The sequence below is a fragment of the Phallusia mammillata genome, chromosome 4, assembly GCF_965637545.1.
Source record: "Phallusia mammillata chromosome 4, kaPhaMamm4.hap1.1, whole genome shotgun sequence".
In the NCBI taxonomy this organism is placed as follows: domain Eukaryota; kingdom Metazoa; phylum Chordata; class Ascidiacea; order Phlebobranchia; family Ascidiidae; genus Phallusia; species Phallusia mammillata.
In genome coordinates, this window is record NC_137255.1 from 780,829 (window position 1) to 804,275 (window position 23,447).

Below are 23,447 nucleotides of genomic sequence, written 5' to 3' on the forward strand. Positions count from 1 at the left end.
AAAAACATTTCGCTTGAAAGTTAACCTAAAGCATTCTCAATAATCACAGAAACTGTTTCTCCTTAAGCTTTTTCCCGCCAGGTTATATCTTGTATTTATAGTATGTTTTTTTACAGTTTAGATAATTTCAAACAATGCTTTGTAAAGTTTTACTGAATAAAAACAAAAACAGTCGCTTTAGACCAAGAAACACAGTGTCTCGTAGCTGGGGAAACGCGATACCAGTCGTAACTCGTAAGTCTTAAAGGAGTCGGAAGGTTGTTTGTTTACGCCACAATAGCTCTCGTCGTTTAAGCGAACGCACGATGGTGACGTCATAATTAATTGAATTGCCTTCAGGGACTGAAAGGGCTTAACAATAGGATGGTGAAAAAAACTGAACGTACTTTGGTTTGATCAGAGCCGCTATATTGACTATATAGTGCCTAGTGGCACTGGTTTGATTTAAACATTATTTGTATTCGAATGTCATTAAAGTTGTCAAATTTGTAAAGTAGTTACAGTTTGTTATTAGAAAATTAGGAAATAGTTTATTTCATTTTTTAATGTTTCCATGCTGGTTTTAAGTAAACACAAGTAAAACAATTTAAGTTACAAAGTGTATGCTCTTAGAAAAACCTTTTTAGTTTTTGTCAATAAACTATTTAAAAGTTTAGATTATCATGAAAAACTGTTTCCGTGTTTTTGCATACTACAGTACATATTAGTTGTGTTTTTTTACCATCTAATATATCTTAGCTGAAATTATGAGTTATGGCAGAAAGTAAAGTTAACAAAAGCCGTGTGAAAACGTTGTCACCAAAAACAAAGGCATGACAATAAATTATGAATTGCCAAAGAGGACTTCACCCTTTTAATCAAATATCCTTCTTATTGTCCTCTTTACCAACATTTTATTGGACAAAGGCATCAAAGAGTAAATATTGTTCCTTGGTTGGAGGCAATGTTTACTTAAGTAGGTAGGACACTTTCTTTCGGTGAACAATGGTTGAGTGATGAATTTATTCGTATGTTTTCCAGTGTGTTGGCAGCAACCACACAGAAATAGTTAAAAAAATCAATTTTATGATAATGTCGGTGGCTTATATTTATTTTAAAGTTTAGCAACAAAAAGAGACTTTAGAGTTTTTGCTTGCTGAAACAAATGACTGTGAAGTAATTAAACATAAAGAATTTTACCTGAAACAATAGTTGATGTATAGAAATATGTGAACACCTGCTTTGAAATTATGTGAAGCAAAAATATATAGTTTACAGAGCATGTTCTGTACAGTATATAAACAAAAAGCATTTTACTTATTGTCCTGAATGTGTACAGTATATATTGCTTTGTTTGCATAAAAAGAATATTAGTTAGAATGAAATTGTAAACTATCTCTTGTGTAGTAAAATTATTACTTTTAAAACACTTAAAGTGCTTCAAATTTGCAGTTGGTCAGGATCACATGAACATTGTTGCACATAATTACTCATTATCAGTCTTGTGTTTCAGGTATTGCAGTGTAAATATTTATTTTTCGATGAGCACCTGATGGTTGTGTCAGCCTGATACCCGCTGTGTGTTTTGTGCAACAACTTGCGTTGTGTGTTTAACATGAACAGCTCGTTGCCGTCCGACCAAGCTTTGTACGCAGAAGATTCACAGACACCTGCAGATTACTTGATCCACCAAGGTAAGGGAACTATGATATAAAACTGTTTGTGGGGCTCCCTCCTGCTATGTCACAAGCAGTGGTGGGATTCAGCTGGTTCGCCCTGGTTCTATAGAATTGTCTACCAAAATTTTATGAGATCAGCAAACCGGTTAGTATTACTGGTTACTGTTAATGCACTTTTTGTGATAGAACAGGCTAAAAAATATTACATTTGTGATAGAACCGGCTGATAAAAAAATTGAATCCCACCACTGGTCACACCTTTAGGAATTTTGCAACACTGTAAAAATAAACAGTTTGTAAATTTTAAAAAGTATTTTTATATTGACTAAACTCAATTTATAAAACTCAATCACCAACTCAAATAGAAATAAACCTGAATGACAGGAAATGACTAGGTTTTTTTTTCCATGATGTCAGGGCCTATGTAAAGTTTTTTTGATGTTGATTACATAAACTCACATTAAAATAAACCTAAATGACCATCAATGAGGCAGGCAGCTTAAAAATGAAAACAATTATAAGCACAGAACATTCATGTGTTACCTTAACTCTGAAGAAAATGTAAAACAAACAAGCAACAACTGTGTTGACATATTTTTATTGGTGTTCTTAAATACTGTGTTATGTTTAAATGCCAGTTTTATTAATTTTGGCGTTCTTAAATAAAATTTGTAGTTTCTAAAATATGCAACATTTTCAGTTCAGGAGACATGATTTTAAAGCCGTCTGTTGTTTGGCTCATTTTAATAATTAATGTGACCTTTGTGAATGGAGCTTGTGTGGCAAATGATTAAAAATGCACAAGTATTCATTTTTAATGTTATCAGCAAACTGATACATTCCAACAATGTAACACATGTTTTGGCTGGAAATTTATTATTAAATACCCAAAACTCTTGCAGTATCACATAAATCACAACTTAGCTTGTGTAAAGTTTCTTTACTTTTAAATCATACAGCACATTCTGTCAGAAATAGTAACACAACACCAGTAAGTTTAGACAGTCTGTAAATAAATGTAAAGCAAGAGTGAAAATAAATGTAAATAAACTTTAAAACAGATTAACAAGCTTTGTGTTAAAAATTGTCAAAAAGTGATTTAATTTGTTTTAACTTAGTTAGATTAAACTACTTCATTTGGAAATCAGTCCTGAACGTTATTGATTTCACTGAAGAAGTTTTTTCAGAAGCCACAATCTTTTTTGAAGGGGTTGGTGTGTTTGTAACAATATATTTGTGTTTTGTTTTTGCACAAAGGTGAACATTTAGATGCACAGATGTCCAACAGAGTTTCCCCAGAAAATGAAAACGAAAATCACCCAAGTAATCTTCATGTAAGTGTATGACAATACAGTTATCATAATTAGATTACGGGCCGCACCTTTATATAACACACAGTGTTTTTACTTTGTTGCAAACCAAACATGCCTATATTGAGTTAACAAGTAAAACATGCATGTCACATTATTGCCAGGTTTCAAAAAAATAGCACCGGGTACACTAAACTGCTCAAAATAACTAATATTAGGACTCATTTGCCAGTACATTTGATATCCAAGCGGCTGCACAACCTTTGTCCAATGAGCCACATTAGGGCCACAGGTTGCACACTCCTATTTAAACCTGTTTCTTGGTTAGGTTTGAAACTAGTGTAACGATCATGATATTAATGTGTACAATGTTTACATTAATGAATGAAAGCATTTCCTGTGTAAAGTTGCAAAACTTTGTGTAATATAATTTATTTCTGATACCGTTGGATAAATTTAATACCGTTGGATAGAGTGTAGTGTTAAGTTGTTAAGTTTCAATTAATTTCCTTTTTTCAGGCAAGGGGTGAAAATGGTACAAGTCCTTATGCTGTGACATCATTTGCAATGGACCCCAGCCCCACGCCATCTTACCAGGGGTCACTTGTTGGAACCCCAACCAAACCCCATCAAGGGTAAGTGAGAGGGTGGAACGAAATCCTCAATTTTGCACCACAGGTTTTTATCGGTCCCCTTCACCTATTGTTTTTGTCCATATTCTTTCTTTTTTTCTATCTATGACTGGTTTGTAACGCTCGTTTGGTTAAGAAAAAATGCTTCAAATTTAGTCAAATTTACACTGATGTTGGTTATTGATCCAAATTTGATCCTCCTAAAGTTTGACCCCGAATGACCCTGTGGTTCACCGTGAAACAAAATCCTCTATTTGCGTCACCGGTTTTGCAAAAAAAGGTTTCGTTTTTCGCACGTGAATTAGGGCTTAAAATTCCACACACCAATTCATGCGTGCCTCCTTACGTTGTAACGTGATCTGTTTTTGAATCTGAGTGAATCTTAGCCAGTAATGAATAGGTTTAGATGGGGAACGCTACGTAACAATAGAAGTGGAATCGTTGTATTGTTGGGGCCGTTATTTAATCCGCCACAATGTAATTTGGAATCCTGTTCCTACAAACTGTTCAATTCGTTTTCAGTTGTACAACGACATGCTAGCTTTTCTTAGTTTGTATAAGAAGCAAATTTCAAAGGGTTTTATTAAATTAAGACTGTTTGTTTGTATTTGTGCAATATTTCTGCCACACTATGCAATCACTGAGTAACTGAAGACCGAAGACAGGCTGTTGGATTTTGCCTCAAATCTGTGAAACTCTAACATAAGTCAACCAATAAGGGCACTTAAATAGCTTTATAAAACTCAATCTTGGACATTTTTCGAGCAGTTTAGCAGGAAACCAACCTGTTGCAGCATCAGTCGCTATTGTTTAAAGTGCTTTGTGTTTCAGTTCCGGTTTTATTAAGGTTTAGTTCTCAGGAAATTTGTCATTATAATGTAAACATTTGCACTCGTGTATAAGTCGCAAACTAGCGAAAATGTTTAAAACAAAAAATAAGTAAGTCTACATCAACTATTAGGCTTTACAAAATCATGTTTTTTTTGTACTGAATGATATTGTTTTAGTTTATTTGATAGCAACAGTTTTGTTTACAGTTAATGTACGTTTTATGACGACATAATGTTGATTCACTCAATTGGAATTATCACAACAGTGGGATATGATTGTTACGTAACAGAAAGCAATTTCCGTAAACAATAGCGGGAAAGTTTGCAACACTTTATGACGCAACAAAACGTGACCTGTACATCCTGGTTTTAATAATTTTGGCTCAATTTAAAGTTTTCCAGACAGAAACTTTGTGACATTAAAAGTGGCCAAATTAGCCTCTGCAAACTGATTGCGAAAATACAAGTCGAATATATAACACATAACACCATATAATAAACTGTGTGGTATTATAAATCACGAGTCACCAGAGACTCAGTACGACAGATGGAGACAATAGTCATGTATAATAACAGACTGAAAACTTTGACCAGTCTGAAGTTGTCCACAGATTTTTTTATGTTTAGATATACATACAGATATATTTCACCCAAATAATAAACATCATCAGTAGCTCAAAACAAACAGCAATAAAAAAACGTATGCAAGTTAAATCGCAAACTGAAGGAAATAGCAGCGATGTTATTGTCCAACTTTGTATTAGTTTGAGCTTAATTGTTACCAATTTCATTACTTTAACTTTTCAGCTTTCAAGTCGCACCAGGTCGATTCGACAGCTTACATATCGCCAACGATATTCGACTCGATAATATCGTCGCTGAGGAGGAGAGCCTCCATCAGGTCAGTGTGACGTCAAAAGCGGCATTGTGCACACTTATTTGTCTCGTAAAACGTAATTTTCGGCAAAAAATTGTTTGCTGACAAACTTTCTTCGTTATGACGTCACAGATCGCTCGAGATGGTGACGTCACAATGATGCGAACTGTCCTGAACCTTCTCACCCAGTCACGTGGGAGGAAGAAGTTGAACAAGAAAGATGCGGACAAGTTTACTCCTCTTCACTATGCGGCGCGCTACAACCACGTGGACATGTGCAAACTTCTGGTCGAGAAGGGCGCGGGTAAGTTCATGAGGTCAGAGGTTCGAATCCCAGAGCAACTAATGTATTTAGCTTTTTATGGGTCCCTTTCCATGAAGGAGACACATATTGTTTTTGTCCATATTTTTATTATTTTATCTGTCTAACGCTGGTTTGTTATATTCGTTTGGTCAAGAAAGAGTGCTTTAAATTTATTCAAATTTGGACATATGTTAGTTATCAATCCAAACTTGATCCTCCTAAAGTTTGCACCGAATGACCCAAAGGGTTTTTGCTGCTTTAGCTGTTAGTCTTGGAAAACCAACAGGCCTCCAAAACGTATTTTTTTGAAAAAACGACTGTACTGACTAAAGTACATTTATCAAGGAGTTTCATGCTTTGAAACTGTGGTGCAATGTAAAGCGGGATTCACACTAGACGCGTTAAGCGATAAGCGTCGCGTTTTTGCGATAAGCGGCAAGCGACATACCATTCACACACGACTACGCGCTTGTCGTGACGGCACGATTTTCTCAGTTGAAGCGTCAAGCGTCAGAGTTAAATCAGATTTAACTTTTCCGCTTGACGCTTCACACTGGAAGTATCTAGTAACAGCAGAAACCTTGTTTATTAGCAATTTAGTGTTTGATTGCAAGTTGTCAACCACAATGGAGTTAAACGAAATGCTCATACAAATTATACACGACTCTCCATGTATGTACGATGATCAACATTGTAACATCCATTCTTAAGTACTTGTGAAAGCTTCGAGGGTACTCCTGTATGTTTTTTTTACTAAGTTGAAATCACCCATTTCTTCCCAGGCCTAAAAGATTGGGCGAACCCATACTCTGCATAAATTTTAAAACATTAACACATTAATTTAGGTACTTTAACCTCCCAGGGTAAAAAATGTTGCAAACAAGTATCATGATAATAATCAGCAACAACAAAAGCAGTCGGTTAATTGCAGTAAAGCAGATTTTACATCACAAAAATACTTCTTTGCAGCATTTGCCGTCGTCCGCTTTGACGCCAACTGCGTAGCGTGTGTGAACCCCTTGTCGCTTGACGCTAGACGCCGCGTTGCTCGCTTGTCGCTACAATCACATCGCCAACGCCAGACGCTTGACGTTTAACGCGCATGTCTGCATAGCCCTTAAGGCTTTCTAAAGAATTTCGTAACTTTTTATTCGATTAACCGTTTTGTAAATCAACTTTTTGTATTTTTTTGCTTCAGACATCCACGCCCCAGGAGAAGATGATGTCACAGCGCTCCATCTAGTGGCAAAATATAAACCGAAGAAAGAAAAAGTGGAAATACCAGATTCGGTGAGTTTCGTTACATTTTACCCATTTGCTTGTTTTTAATGCTTGAAATTTGTTTCTAGCCGAGTTTTGTTGAGCCCTCACGATAATATAGAGAAGGGTTGGGCAACTTTCGGCACTTCATTAAAGCTTGTGCGGCCCGCAAATACGCTTGGATTTCAAAAATACTAGCAAACAAACGAGTCAAATTATTACATATTTTTGAACTGATTAATGCGCCTGATGCTAGTTTTCTGCGATCTGGCAAAATGTGACTGGAATCAAATACGAATTATAAACTTGCTTGTAGTTAAGCATATTTGGTAAGAAACAAAGCAAAATCACTTTGTGTTATGCACATGTGCGGCCCTCGATCCAATTTTTTTGAAAACGCGTCCAACTAGTATATATTTTTGACCAGATTAATGCGCCTAATGCTATTTCTCTGCGACCTGGCACTATGTGGTTAGAATCAAATGCGAATTTGACTTGCAGTTAAGCGTACTTGGTATATGCAACAAAATGAAATCACTTTGTGATATACACAGGTGCGGCCCGCGATCTAATCTTGGCATTTGCATTTGGCCCACAGTAACAAAGGTTGCACATCCCTGCTTTAGCGAGTTAGACTTATTTGCATTTTCCAGTCGGCTGGACAGCTTCAAAGGGTCATATTTGGCCTTTAAGTTGCAGTTAGCACACTCCTGAATTAAACTGTATAATTATTCCGACATCTCCAGTGAGATTCGAGCTCATACCCCGCTGTGTTCTTGCGCAGGAAAGTTCAGATACGATGAGCGAGGAAGACAACAAAGCGATGGAAGACGCCAACAGCCAAATTCTGGAATTCTTACTGGAGCAAGGTGCGCGCGTTAATATCAAAGATTTCTATGGTTTGACCCCACTCCATCACGCTTCACTCCGTGGCAACGTGGCATGCGTGAAACGATTAATCCAATGCGTTGGAGTATCGATTGAGGTGAGAACTTGTTTGTTTGTTTGTTTTGTTCCATTCAAACAAATTAATGTGGAGTCTTTTCACAAGTTAGAATAATTTTGACAAATAGTTTGTTCTATGAAGTTTTTTTTGTTTGCTGTGCATTAAAGTTATTTACAATTTAAACTTTTAGTCTAAAATACAAAACATAGTTATATGGAGTTTATCCAAAATTTTAATGTGATGGTTAAGAATAATGTCGGTAACAAATAATATTAAAATGAGTAACGTTACAATGTCAAATCATTTTGTAGAAATCAAACAGTTTAATTTTCTAATGTCATAGTTTTGATCAGAGAAGCTCCTATTTTAAACAAACATTAAAGTTCATAGTTTACACAAGTCTAAATTCAAACACAATAAACAAAATATTGTGCAGTTTTTTTCAGCTTAGAACAGTTTAGACCAATAGTTCTTAGAACAGTTTAGACCAAAAAATTTTCAACTTAGAACAGTTTAGACCAATAGTTCTTTAGAAGCTTTTTTCGTTTGCTTCACATGTAGTGCACTAACAAAAGTTATTTAAAATTTAAACTTTTGGTTGAAAATACAAAATATAGTTTTAGGGAAAGTGCCAGAATGTGACTGTTCTGATTTCCCCTTGTCAGTCTTGCGTCGAAAAAAAAAAACTTTTTGTCCGTTGGCAGGCACGCGACAAACAGGAAATGACGCCACTTCACATCGCCGCTGTTTACGGTCACGTGGACGTTGCTAAGGTACTGATAGAGGAGGGAGCCGACATCAGATGTACAGATGATGACAATGGGACTCCACTGCAGTTCGCAGCAGCTGAGGGAAATTTGGAGGTGGGTTGGAACATAAATACACAAAATACTAAAAAATAGCTAAAAATCTAGCTTGCGGTGGGATTCGAACCCACGACAGGAGTCTTTCTGGTACTCGCGCTCTACCAACTGAGCTACACAGGCTCAGTGGTGGAGTTAATTATTATGGGTCTTACGTGTCGTGCGCATATATGCGTAAATACATGTACGGGCTAAACTCATAAAGCTTAACCCCAGAGGCACAAGACGAAGTCGTACCCGCAGTGGGATTCGAACCCACGACATGAGCCTGTTCGGAGCTGACTTTTTTACACAGTGATTTTTAACCGGTAAACGATAGTGCTCCGTGAAAGATCGTCAGGTGTTTCGCAAGAAAATAATGGGTTTGACTAGCGCTTAATGGAACACCAGTCGAAATTCACTGGTTGTATACAATGGTCGTACACAGATTTCCTAAGAAAGTCATCATCCACGTTTACCAGTTTAAATGCCCTATCGCGGTTTTTCTTTATTTATCGTTGTGTAATAGTTAGACTTGTTTTGCAATAATACGAGTTTAATTACGTTGTTGTTTTGCAAGATTTTGAATGCATGAAGTGTTCCGTGGTTCAAAAAACGTTGAAAAACGCTGGGATAACCGACCGAGCTACGCAGACTTGGCCGTAAACCGCCGAAAGTCGAATCACAAGCACCGCTGCCATCCCAATAATAAATGTTTATTATAGGTCCCCTTCCCTGAGGGTATATGGGACCCAATATAAAATAAGCATATAGGAAATAGAATAATGTTTTAAAATAGGTTATAGTGTATATGCAACGACGAAATGTGCTGAGCCACCCTTCTAGTTTCAGTTTTTATAATTGTCCACGTGTTTTTTCAGATAGTTCAGTTGATGTTGGATAATTACTCGAAACGCCACGGTGTCAGATTTGTTGATATTCTTGATGAGAAGGACAACGATGGAAATACTTCACTGCATCTCGCTGTGGATAATGGCCATCTGTCTGTCACGCAACTCATCGTGGAGTCTTGTCTCAAAAATCGTGAGTAAAACCTACACTTAAATTTTGACAGAAAAACGTTGAACAAAAAGTCGCTCTTATTAAAATAAGCCGTCTTTAATCCAAGTCCCGTGCTACAAGGTTGCAAAAGTGTCAAAACTTTTAATCATATCAAAACAATATATTTTATTACGCTGCGTTTTAATTATGGGTCCCCTTCCCTGAAGGGGACACATATTGTTTTTGTCCGTATTTTTTTTCTTTTTTTTTCTTTTTTCTTTCTAACGCTGGCTTGTGAGACGCGTTTGGTCAAGAAAGAGTGCTCCAAATTTATTCAAATTTACAGAGATGTTCGTTAATAATCCAAATTTGATCCTCCTGAAGTTTGACCCCGATTGACCCAGCGGTTCACCCACAGGCCTCCAAAACGTAAATTTTTTGAATACGAAGTTCAAAACCTTTATGACCGTTAGCGAGTGTTGAAACGACTGCTGTACAATGGGGGGACATTTTTCATTTCTGGGCTTAAACTTAAAACATTTGAAATATGTTAACGTTGATATAAGCCACAGAAGATCGTACTTGTTGCATCAAAAGACCGTACAGTCCCAGCTCTATATATAGAGATTGTATACAATACATTCACTGCAGTGACGTTCATTTTTTGTACAAGGTATTTTTTGCGTACAAGCATTATTTCCTGCGAATTAAAATCCTGTTTTAAATTTACGGAGCCGATTCGGTGCCCGAACACTCACCTACTGTTTTACTTGTTACGTCATGCGTGTGTGACGTCATAATCTCATATGTTAGCTCTGCAAAGTGACGATCATGAGATAAAATATCGTTTATTTGTTTGACAGAACACACGAAAGCTTTGAACGCCCACCGCAGTTCCAAGGAAACCCCCCTTCACCTTGCAGCGCGTCACGGTCACCTTGAAATCGCGAAACTTTTAATCGAGAAAGGCGCGAAAGTGAACGAACGCGACGAAAGTTTATCGACTCCCCTCATTCTTGCGTCACAATTCAACCATTATCAGGTCGTCGAATTTCTGCTCAGGAGGTAAGTTGCGTTGCTCCATCTAGTGGTGTAGTTTGCAAATAAACATTTTTCATTGTGACTTCACAGCGGAGCCAAGATTGAGCTGCACGATTCCGACCACTTTACGGCGCTGTTGATCGCAGCCAACTACGGTCACACAGAAACAATAGCGATTCTGCTTAAACACAAAGCCAATGTCATGGCAACCGACAAAAACGACAAAAGCATTCTCTTCCAATGCGCCGAGGAAGACAGACTGGAAGCAATGCAGGTGGGTGACATCACTGTTTGATGACGTAATGGACGTGTGTGACGTAACTGCCCTGTAGGTAAAGACGTAATACTTTTGCAACGTCTGTAGTCTGATTTCCAGTTTCTGTTTTGTGACATTTATGTTTGTTTCGTTGACTTTAGGAATTGCTGAAACACAAGAGGATCCGCTTGGGGTTACTCGAGGTCACCGATCGCTATGACAACACACCACTACATGTCGCTGCACTCAGAGGGCATTATTCGGTTGTCAAGGTAACGTGCACAAGAGAGCAAATATAGTTGACTTTTGAAAACCTAAGTCAAAGTCCGGTACTCGTAAGGCTAAAAAGAATAGCTTTAATAATGGAACGTAAATCATAATTGTATATGAGCCATAGCGTCATATACACCACCGCACAGTTTTAAACAGGTCCCGAACCCGAATCATTTTTGAGAAGCCCGTTTAGGCCCGAAAGTTTGATTGACAGGCCTATACATTGAAGCCTCAGAAAAAGACTAAGACAACAAACACAATAGACAATTGGTCTCAAACAAGGCGTTTTAAAGCTGTTTGACATCAGATCAGGTCCAGCAACTGGCTACTTAGCTGCTCAAATTCATCCCCCCCAAAAAAAAATTAAAAAAAATTTCTGACACAGAGTGTAAAGTCCGGCTCGAAATTAGGCTCGTTTTTTCGAAGCAACCTGAGCCCGAACCCGGCCCGACTTACAACTCTGCATCAACGTGATTCATAGAGTCAATTGTCAGATAAATTAGCCATACTCATGCGTGTGATGCTGGTACAAGACCGTGGCATCAGTCAAGCCTGATAACCTTTGACACAATTTTAACCCGGACCTTCTCACAGATGTTGCTCGATGCGGGAGCAGTTATCGATGCGAAGAACGAAGACGAGCAAACTCCAATCCACCTCGCAGCTGAGAACGGAAGAGTGAAGATCGTGGTGGAGCTTGTGCGGAGGAAGCATGAGATCGTCCATGATGATGATGAGAATGCGAACACTGCTCTTCATCTCGCCGCTCTCAGTGGGAGGATCCATGTTGTGAGGGAACTTGTCCGACTCGGAGCCAGTATCGGGGCAAGGTGGGTGATTGGGGCGGAAAGGGGAAGTAGTGATTTTTATCTTTTCAGAGTTCGTGTCCCCTTGCTTATCGGAAAAAGTTAGATGATAAACTTTAAGTAAATACGTTTGTGGGAAATTGTTCACTAGACCACATTTATTCCACTTCGTAAACCTTTATATCGCTCGGTGCAACTTTTTTGCTTGGCGCACTTTTATAATGCTAGATACACCGTTACCTACTGAAATAAAGATGCGCCAAGTTATATAAATGTGATATTAAGATGCATCAAGCGACCCTGTATATTTTAGATGCAACCATATTTTTTACCCAAACCGGCACACACGTAATTTAATCTCAACAATGGTTACAGAAACGCGAAACAATGGACTCCGCTGGATTGTTGCGCGTTTGCTGGGATGCACAAATCCGCCATCGTCCTTCTGGAGGCTGATTCCCCGGTTGACCCGAAAGATAAGAGGAAGATCACTCCTCTGCATCTTGCTTGTCAGGAAGGACACACTGAGATGGTTCAAGTCCTTCTACAGTAAGAGATTGCTTGTTAAGTAGATGCTTTGCACGGGGAAGTCGCACCGGGATTTGAACTTCCAACCTTCGGATGTGATTGTTTAAAAAGTGTTTCCCAACCTTATGTTTAAAATAAGTTTCTGTCTTCTGTACACTTTGCAGGCTAGAAAATACGAACGATTGTTAAAAATAATATATTGGAAAAATTAATAAAAATAAAACCTTTACAAAAACTTTTAAATCAAACCTATTTAATTACTTTCACATAAAAAAATATTTTAATATCTTTAAAATTATGCGTAAAACTGCTTTTGGTAACAAAAAATGAGCTTCAAGCATTTGTATTAGAGCTCTTAAACTGACATTGCAATTATCAAAACGCTTCGTGCCACGTTGATTGAAAACACCGGTTTCCAGATCGACCAACCTAAGCCATCGGTGCATTAATAGATGTAAGATTGTGTGGTAACAATTAACTGTCTACAGATGGAAAGCTGACGTCACCCATCGTTCTGTTGATGGAAGAAACGCTTTGGATTTCGCGATCGATTCTGGGAACGCTTCGTGCGCTCGAGTGATAATTGAGGATGAAAAATGGAGGGAGGCTTTAAAGAACAGGACGAAAGACATTTCTTCAGGTGAGCTACCAACGTTAAATTTTGTTTTTTAAACTTTACTCACACATATGACGCGATTTAAACCTAATAAGCCTGCTTCGGTTTCGTATATGTCAAGCAAAACTTTGTTAAACAAACTAAATATGAAAAAATAAACTTGACTTTTTTGCAGGACAAAAGTTTTTTTAAATGCTCGTTGTCAGGTTGGCCGCTGCATGACCACGGGTTACTTCAGGTCAATTAGTAGGTATTACTAACACAGTTCGGAACTTTCTTTCGTCATAACGTAGCGTTTTTTTTTAATCAAATACTCAAGGCATGTATCAATTAGGTCAAACGGTGTTGTTGAACAGCAAGGACGACGTGCTATTGAAAACGGTGTCAAAAGGTCAAACAGTCGTTTGGTGTGTGCACCCTAAAGGTTACTACAGGTCAATGGTACTCGTTTTGCGAAACAAAGTTAAATGAAAAGTTATGTATACACTTGCAGCAAATCGCTTTTTAATTGTCTGTAATACAACTGTTACAGCTTTCTAGAAAAAATTGTGTTTAAAACCCGACACTGGACGACAATACCTGGGTCAAAGCAAGAGATTAAATTGAAAGTATTTGTTTCGTTCTTTTTTAATGTTTTTGTAATTATACGACAATAATAGTGCAAAATTTTTTTTAGTTTTTGTTTACAAAAACAATCATATGTGTAGATCAAATGATGTGTATAGTTAAGTGGTAAATATCGTATAGAATATATAAAATGGAAGTATATCAGAAAGCCACCCTTCTAGTTCCTTACTCATGTTCCTTATAATTATTACGTCACATGATTCATGACTCGTATATGATATGATTCCTTCATATCACGCGATGTGACATGATTCGTATATCATATGATTTCCTTTATATCATGGGACAGATGAGAGAATTCACACACCAGTGCGGAAGATGATTCGTAAAATGCCTGAAGTCGCAGAAGAGGTTTTCACGAAATGCATGAGAGGCAACGATCGACACGTGGATCACAAAAACTACCAGGTGGGAAAGTACCTGTTTTTACTATATTGTGACAAAACCACGATTATCCTGGAAAGGCGATTGACATGGTGATATCATATATTATGGTTTAGACCAGTGGTTCTCTACCTTTTTTATTGTCGGGGCCAAATCGTAGTTTTTTAAGTGTGCAGGAAGCCACAAAAAAAACTAGACTCAAGAAATCACTAAAGATTATTACCTTGAAAGCTAAAATAGCAACCTTTGGTGGTTTTCTGAGGTCTGGTGCGAGCCGCAAAATAAGTAGTTGAGAAGCGCGGTTGAGAATCACTGGTTTGGACGGTATAGGAATCAATGGCATCATAGAGTTTAGCTATACATTTAACTTTTACTACTTTGTTTTTAAACAGTACTTTTAACTAAAATTAATTGTAAATTTAACCCGCAAAACACAAAAATTAAACAGAAATATGCGTACTATGTGTTGGTGGACCCGTGAAAACATCCAAGTTTAAACAGTTTAGCATCATTAAACCCGTATTTCCCCCCCCACAAAATTGTATAAATCAAACCTGTGTCCCCACAAAAATAGGCAAACTCTGTGTTAGTAGACCCGACATCCAATAAACAAACTATTGCTGTCAGGCAAAATATCAAGTTTATAGACCTCTTCTGGCAAATGTATTTTTATTCCGACGTTTCGACGTCCTATACAGGTCGTCTTCATCAGGGTAAATAACAAGATCCAAATTTAAACAGTTAAACTCATATTTCCCCACAAATTCGTGTAACTTAAACCTGCAGATTTCGTTCGACTACGAGTTTCTGGACGATGAGTTTTCCTGCACAAACTGGGTCGAGGCCGACGACTCGATGTCCGAAGTCAGCCTTAACCTCAACGACCTTCCACTCAAGGTAACCTTCATTACGTCATTCCTCACTATGACGTAATGGGCCCTTATGTACGGTATTTAATTTAAATATTTTTTTTTTGGAATCAAGTTTTTGCCCTCGCCTGTATTTTAACCTAAGATAATTTTTGTTACGTCACTTATATGCTTTTGTTACGTCATTTTGTGTAAATTTATGACTACTTTTTTGTTTGTTTTTTGCGATTTTTTTTTACCTTTGCTTACAATCATATTTGTCACTTTTAAGGTTATTTCAACAGTTTCCAATACGATGTTGTAAAGCAGTCGTGCGTTATGTTCTTGCGTTAATATGGGGGAAATATATTTGTTCAAATTATAGCTATAAGTGTTTTATATTTCGTCTCTTAACATCGAACTTTTTATCTTGAAACATTTATCTCCAGCGTCAACTATCTATGGATGACCTCTCTTGTTATTCGGTAAAATGTGGCAATTTTCCGTTGTTTGTGGTTTTGCATGGTTATGTTCTCTATGTTCGACGCATTATTTTCAGGTTTTTTATTTTAATTTGAAACTAACTTCAAATCGGTTTATTATGAGCATGAACAGTTTGACTGGAACCGATACCACGATATTGTTGCATTCGTGGCTTGCAACCTCAAGACCAGATAAATAGGGGATCAGAAAGGGTAATACTACTTTTCGGGGTGATTCGGCCCCAAGAGTTGCACAAGTGTTTTTTTATGAAAACTTTTTGTAAGTTTAAGCAGTGGTGGGATTCAGCCGGTTTGCACCGGTTTTATAGAACCGTCTCACGAAATTTTATGAGATCAGCGAACCGGTTAGCATTACTGGTTACTCTCAATGGACTTTTTGTAACAGAACCGGCTGAAAAAATGTGACTTTTGTGAGAAAACCGGCTGACAAAAGTTTGAATCCCACCACTGGTTAGAAGTGAAAACAGACTCAAAATTGTGAGGTCGTTTTTTCGGATTGTCTAGCCAAAAGTTGTTTAGAAATTAAACATCTACTCTATGTTTTTTGGCGCATAGGACGCCGCACTTCACTGAAATTGTGGTCATTAGACGCGCAAAAAAAAACGGAAACAAAGTGTAGTAAGATTAACTTGGCTTGACTTTCGGGAACCTCAACTTATGTTTGCATGAAATTTTGTTGGGAATGTTATTATTTTTACCATGTTGGGTTAATTTGTAATACAAACTCATAAAACAACGTAAAAATAAAGGGTTGCATATATATATGTAGGCTATACACATATATATATATACAATATGCTGTATTGAAAATCGATTAATAAATAACCTTTTTTCACGGCCATGACACACAATCATATGATAGCGTGATGTTAACTCACAATTTTCGTGACAGGTTTATGACGAGAATGGTCGAATAGTCAGTGACGCAATCCCCTACACACGTGACTCGAATCTGCTGAAAGAAAATCATCCATTATTCGTCATGGTTAGTGACGTCATAGTGTTAATTGTTTTAGCTTTGTTGTTTGTTAATTGTTAAAAAATGATAATTGTTTGTTAATTGTTAAAAACATAAATTGTTTGTTAATTGTTGAAAAAAGCATTAATTGTTATAAAATGTTAATTGTTCCTTAATTTGTTTACTAATTTTTAATTTTTCAAGATGTGTATAATTTCTATGTGTACAGGTCGGAGCCAAGCGGGAGAAGCTCTTGCGCCACCCACTGGTTGTTAGTTTGTTGAACCACAAGTGGAGAGCTTACGGTAGAGCAGTGTACTACTTCAATCTGTTGCTCTACTTGTTTTTCATGGTTATTTTCAACTCTTACATGCTGACTATGCCTCCGCCGTATTCAATCGGTAAGATATTTGTATTTAACAGTATATATGATGTAGCAAGTTTACAGAGCTCTTCTGGCGAATATATTTTTATTCCGACGTTTCGACGTCCTATACAGGTCGCCTTCATCATTTCGTTGCGCTTTGACGTACTTGCGTTTAATTCTTTTTTTCTTTGTTTATCGTGCACTGTACCACGCGCATTCAGTGTTATTTTCTCCCAGCTTTTTTTTACACGCATTCAGTGTTATTTTCTCCCAGCTTTTTTTGGCACGGACACGATTATTAAGTCATTAACACATGGGAATAACAAGTAAATTGGCACGCGTCGCTTAAAAGGTTGCCGAGTCTAGAAACAGTATTTATTAGGCACTGGCCTGTGGAGTAAGTTTAAGGCTGATTATTTATTTCTATCTTTTTATTTTTTTACAGACGTTAACAACGTGACGTCATCATGCGTGGCGATAATCACTGAAGCGCAACCGAATTTTGGGGCTTGTTACAACTATCGCACGTGGGGATGGCCGGCAAAAATTATCATTCTTGTGACGGCCGGCATTAACATGTTGAAAGAGGTGAGTAATATTGTCCAATCACATACTGCCCCGCCCTATTTCACGTCACACGCTTTATGTCGCGGGTTCGAATCCCACCGTGAAATGTAATAGCTGTATTAGGATTGAAATGACGGAAAATAAGATTTCCTGTTTAAAGATAAGCATTATTTATCTTCTAAAGATTACCATCATTACAATATTTAACGTTTGACGCCAACCTTCATTTGATCAAAAAATTATTCAGTAAATTGTGGCATTTTTCGTTGTTTGTGGTTCTAGCCTGGTTTCGGAAACAGAAATACTGAATGAAAAGTCAGTTATTGATAGGACACCCCTCCAGCAGGCCTAGCGTAATGATAAAAGTCCGTGTCCTTCATAACCAACATGTTTTTTTCTTTTCTTTTTTTTCCAGTTGTACCAGATTTACTCGCGAAGATTTTCCTACTTCATGAGTATGACCAATATTCTCGAACTCTCTCTTTACATTCTCGCGATTCTCACAGTTTATTCTGACGGAAGTTCTGTTGGATCCGATTTTAATGGGGTCAGAGAGGTGAGTGACAACTAAATATAAATAAATATCGTGGACCAGTCCATTGTTAAGTAAGGATAAAGAAAGCATCCACAACAAGCATATTGGCTTAAAATATATTCTTTCAATACAGAATTTATAGAGGTGATACCAAACAACTGACAGCTAATAATAAATGACCAATAACTTGGACAAGCTTTTCTCGTACTGAATGTTTAATAAATTACATCCAACTATTTCCAGTTTATCGCCAAATATAATTGTCCTGTGGACCACCCAAAAAGTCATTGTGGACTACCAGTTGTGAACCACGGCCTAAGGAGTACTGATATTGGCAGGGTTGTCATACCGTCCTTACTTCTAAGATGTGTTCTTAATTTAGGGCAATGTCTTACAAAACGTACAACGACTAACATGATTATTTTCTCTCAGATCTGGCAGTGGCAGGTTGGAGCAGTTGCCATATTCCTGTCGTGGATGGGTTTAATCATGTTCATACAGAACGTACCGAGGTTTGGGATATTCGTTCTCATGTTCAACGACGTCCTCCGAACTTTTATGTCGTTCTTCGTCGTTTTCGTTCTATTCATATTCGGATTCGCGTTCAGCTTCCATTGTTTGCTGCAGAATCAGGTCGGTCACTCTACACTATGACGTCATAATCGAACAAGGGCGTGACGTATGTGTGCGTTACGTCACATATTTGTTGCGACTTTGTTGTCATAATAGCACATCAGTTTAAATAGTTTTTATATTTTAAGCAGTCATATTTTGACATTTCGTTTAAGCGATAACGCATTTGCCTGGGTTTGTGAGATCACAATCAATGGCGTTTTGTTTGTGACGTAGTACGCGTTTCGACAATGGTGGAACGCGGTGATCAAGACTTCAGTAATGATGATCGGCGAGTTTGAATTCGAAGGGATTTTCAACGCAGAAGTCGATGCGATTGAGACTGGAGCTGACAGCCACACAATTACTGTGTCTACTGTAAGTTTATAAACACAACTGTCTTCACATAACTGTGTGCTTGCATGCAATAACTGGATCAACTACTTGTGTTTGCGAATAATGAACATAGTTTGGTCTCTGTTACGTCACAGTTGCACAGTCAACAAAGCTTTTATTCCATAATTTTTACAATATAAACTACTTGTGTTTGCGAATAATAAACATAGTTTAGTCTTTGGTAAGTCACAGTTACACAAACAACACAGCTTTTATTCCATAACTTTGTGTTTTAAGCTGCTTGGCGTATAACTGTATAAACAACTGGACCAGGGCTACTCAATTACTTTTGTGAAAGGTCCAGATAGAAAAGGTAAAAATACCAAAGGTCCAGACACATCTGTAAATAATGCAACATGTCTTAGCCAACTTTGGTTATAGGTAATGAGGAAAATAGTGGTACAAAATTAACACATTTCTTCAAGCCAAATGTTTCTGTCAGCAAAACAAAAGCTTGAATTGGGCACTGACCATAAATTAAGTTTCGGCACGACAATATACAAAATACAGTTTATCTAGTTTTGCAGGATTACTTCCTAAGCCAGTGGTTCCCAAACTATGCGCCGCGGCACACTGGTGTGCCGCCAGATGTCATTAGGTGTGCCGCAAAAAATATTGAAATTAAAATCAATCAAGTAGAGTAGTAGTACCAGGTGCTTAGACCATTAGGCCAACATGCTCCACGTCTCTGAGATGTTCAACTAGGCTATTTAACTATGAGAGTGACCTGTATAGCGGCTTTATGACCTCATAGTTAGTGCTTTTGTCAGCTAAAAAAATTATTCAAATGTTCGAAGTGCGCCAAATAATTTTTGTTTTTTCTAAAATGCGCCTAAAAAGAAAAAAGTTTGGGAACCACTGTCCTAAGCCCTAAGGTAGTAATTGAAAATTCAGTTATTGCGTCATAGATACAATTGTGCGGAAACAATCGCCGTTTCGTTAATAGTGTATTGGAGTTTGGAAATACTTCATGCTCCTAGCAGTACTCCGAGAATCGCTATGCGGACTCGAGTTAACTGTCGCTACATAGCAACGATCAAGAAATTAACACACAATATAGCGTATGTGGCCGCAATCAAAAGACCGTCGAGGTCCAAATCCAACGCCCCAAAGGGCCGGATTTGGACCGCGGGCCGCCATTTGAGTAGCCCTGAACTAGACAATTACTGTATCAACTATAATTTGTGTTTGCCGAATAATGGACATTGTTTGACTATTATTGCGTCACTGTGAAACAAAGTGCATTCTATAATTGTTTATATTCCACAGGTGAATTACAGAGCTGTATCTTACATTCTTTTCATATTCTTCTTCATCATAATGAGCATCATAATCATGAACTTACTGGTAAATAAAACATTCTGATTTGTATTCACGGAATTAACTAGCTTAGTGACTTTAACTGACACTCATTAGATGTTAAGGATGGGCCGAACCGAGCCAGAACCCGAGTACTCGGTACCGAGCATCGCTGTTTTTGATGCTCGGTGCTCGGCCGAGCAGTTGCACAAACTGACCCGAGCATTAAATTTGCATATTTATGCCCTACTAACATACGAAACTAGTGTTCGAAAGGGTATCCAAGAACAAAATTTTAAAATGTTTTTAAAATGCGTTGGAACAGGCCCTAGAAGTACGCGTTTTTCCACCATTATCTAACCGTTAGATAGTGGAAAAGCTGCTGGTGACGTAAGGTACTTGGAAAGCTAAAAAAACTAGCGTGGAAATGTTAATGTTCGTGACGTCACAATGCACTGAGCGTTAATAGAAAATCTGCAGTTTTGGCCCATCCCTTAAATAAATAAACTAAATACAATATATTTCCAGCAAACTCTAGTCACATACAAAGCTAGAATTTAATCAGAAATTAACAAGCTTTCAGCTTTTACATGGTTGACTGCATTAAGCTCGTTTGTAACAAGTTTAAACGCAAATAGCATATACAGGGTATAGGGCGTCACAAATTTTGTGTTTTTTTATTTCAACCATGCCTATGTAGCTCAGTTGGTAGATCGCCTGCCTATCTATCGTGGGTTCGAATCCCACCGATGCCTACCGCGTTTCATTTGCATTAAGTACAAATTCTATTCATGTAATGTTCTGATCTTCACAGGTCGGTCTCGCTGTCGATGACATCAAAGCTGTACAAGATAACGCAGAGCTCGAAAGTTTGGCAATGCAGGTGAGTACAGGGTCAAAAATGAGGTGAAACATGTGATCCAGAGTTGCAAGTCAGGCCAGGTTCGGGTTTGGGTTTTTTCAATCCAACGGGCCTGATTTGGGTCTGATTTTACACTCTGTGTCAGTATTTTGTTAATGACGTAAACTAGCTAAGTAGCCAGTTGCTGGACCTGACCTAGTGTCAAACAGCCCTAGAACGACTTATTTATAACCAATTGTCTATTGTGTTTGTTGTCTTGGTCTTTTCTGAGGCTTCAAGTACAGGACTGTCTATTTAACTTTCGGGATAAAACGGGCTTCTCAAAAACGATTCTAGTTCTGTCCGGGTTCGGGCTTCAATTTCAGGCCCGTTTACAACTTTGATGTGAACTAATACATAGCCCATGTGCAGCACCAACTAGGCGGGTTTTGAACCGTGGACCTTGTGATTTTCAGGTGAAACTAACCCTGGATGTGGAATACACGTTACCACAGATGATTCGACGTCGGTTTATGAGGAAATATAGGGGGTTCTCCCCCAACCGATACCGCCGACAATCAGCGTTTGTGCGTTGGTTGTGCGCTGAGGAAAACTTGAACCACTCGACCATCAACCAAGCTCTGAACCCTGAAAAGGTGAAATAAATTATAAGGTTGACTTAACAACGCTTGTCCTATCTACATCAGTGCTCTTCAACCTTTTTAATGGCATGAAAGCCTAAAGACAGTGGTTCTCAATCTTTACGGATCTGCGTAGCCTACCACCTGACAACTTTGTTTATCGCTGCGTACCTCCTAAACCGTGTTTGAATAGATAGACCAAGAAATAGGCCCCATTTTCTCGACTTGGCTAGCATATTAAGCAATTTCAAAAGAAATGTCCAAAACACGAGTTTCGTCCAAACCAGGGCTGATCAGTTGGGTCAGTTGAGTTGCAATTTTAGATCGAACTTATATTAGGTATCACAGAAAGCTATCACGTACCACCTAAAAAGTTCCGGCGTACCATTGGTTGTTAGTGTACCACAGTTTGGAAGCACTGCTTAAAGGTATTTTGTCGAATTTGCGGACCCCAATAAACTAAGTTAAATACAGCATGCTACAGAACCTTCACACTTCACGGGGTCCCTGTGCGTGTTGCATGGAACCCCGGTTGAAGAGCACTGGTCCACATTAAATAATTACCCGTTTTTAACCCAGTTAACTTTTAGCTTCGTTGTGGGTTAAAGAAAGTTGTCTGTTGCAACAGTTTTCAGAGTTTACGAGGAAGTGACTTTGTGTTTGTTATGAAATAATAAGAACTTTAGAGATTAAGATTAAAGTCTAGTTTAAAATGAAATCAAGCCTACAGTAGCAGTTTCCCGGTGATTACTGTTCTCTACATCATGCTGTGTACAACGGTTGATTCTGTTTGGCCGAGGGTTGATGCACTGGGTTTTGGATTAAAGGATTGTTCGCGTGTTGTGGAGAAGACGCAGATTGTGTTAAATTTTTTGTTAAACCTTGCAATTCTTCGTCATAACTTAATCGACAAATATATAAGCTATTGCTGCCAGGCATAATATCAAGTTTGTAGAGCTCTTCTGGCAAATGTATTTTTATTCCGACGTTTCGACGTCCTATACAGGTCGCCTTCATCAGGGCAAATAACACTGAATACGCGTAGTACAGTACAGAAGAATCCACAAATAATTTCGAAAAAACCTCAAAACTTTTTCAGACGAAACTCGAAGAAATGGAAACAAAACTTGACGGGCTGCAAAACCGGGTAAAGTCCCTGAGACGCAACTTATTTGCATTGGACGACCGTTCAAGGTCAATAGAGGGTATGACGTCAGCGATTGTGACGCATCTCAAAATCGCGTGGGACAAGAACGACGATGATGACGACAGCAACCCATGACGTCATACATTATTACCTCACTTATTTGTTGATGACGTGTTTTAAATTTTTTATGTTTCAAAAGTTTCCACTGTTCCTAATCATTCCATTGTTACATCATGATTACGTAGGTATGACGTCATTTTGTGTGAATTGTAAATAATTGTGCACATCTAATTTCGTTTTTGCTGATGTTTCATAAATTTCTCGTTGCACGATTTCTATTGCAAACAAAGATTTCTGTGGAATTAAATCTGTGTAATGGACGTTTTTTTCTGAATTGTCTTTGCCAGGATTTCAACCATTTTCGCTTATGGATTTCAATGCTTTGCATTTCCACAAGCTATCGCGAATATTTTGCCAGAAAAATTTATCGGCGCAAACAAACCGCAATTGTTTTAAGTCGTTTTGCTGAATTTTCTCCAAT

The 23,447-nt window shown here is 37.9% G+C and overlaps 1 protein-coding gene across 3 annotated transcripts; it reads left to right on the forward strand.

Moving 5' to 3' along the window:
* The first annotated feature begins 716 nt into the window (after positions 1-716).
* On the forward strand, positions 717-23,286 carry LOC145222882 (transient receptor potential cation channel subfamily A member 1 homolog). 3 transcript variants are annotated; one of them, XM_080089113.1, is made up of 29 exons: positions 717-959; positions 1,493-1,673; positions 2,916-2,992; positions 3,488-3,603; positions 5,238-5,331; positions 5,440-5,611; positions 6,810-6,901; positions 7,656-7,856; positions 8,522-8,680; positions 9,541-9,703; positions 10,525-10,726; positions 10,793-10,976; positions 11,120-11,230; positions 11,826-12,061; positions 12,413-12,586; positions 13,054-13,205; positions 14,098-14,216; positions 14,979-15,089; positions 15,490-15,525; positions 16,436-16,528; positions 16,731-16,902; positions 17,314-17,456; positions 17,851-17,991; positions 18,403-18,603; positions 18,820-18,960; positions 20,248-20,325; positions 21,092-21,160; positions 21,595-21,774; positions 22,859-23,286. In XM_080089113.1, the coding sequence occupies exons 2-29, from the start codon at positions 1,595-1,597 to the stop codon at positions 23,039-23,041; spliced, it is 3,879 nt and encodes a 1,292-aa protein (XP_079945239.1). In that variant the 5' UTR covers positions 717-959; positions 1,493-1,594; the 3' UTR covers positions 23,042-23,286. The 3 variants fall into 3 exon arrangements, with proteins under 3 accessions (XP_079945239.1, XP_079945240.1, XP_079945241.1); XM_080089114.1 differs by having other exon boundaries at positions 717-916; XM_080089115.1 differs by lacking the exon at positions 15,490-15,525.
* The last annotated feature ends 161 nt before the right edge of the window (positions 23,287-23,447 follow it).

Excerpts from the sequence above, each read along its gene's own strand:
- LOC145222882 (XM_080089113.1), top strand. The coding sequence starts at position 1,595 with ATGAACAGCTCGTTGCCGTCCGACCAAGCTTTGTACGCAGAAGATTCA. Across the intron at positions 15,526-16,435 it reads ATGACCTCTCTTGTTATTCG|GTTTATGACGAGAATGGTCG; the intron begins GTAAAATGTGGC and ends TTTTCGTGACAG. Across the intron at positions 17,992-18,402 it reads ATTTTAATGGGGTCAGAGAG|ATCTGGCAGTGGCAGGTTGG; the intron begins GTGAGTGACAAC and ends ATTTTCTCTCAG.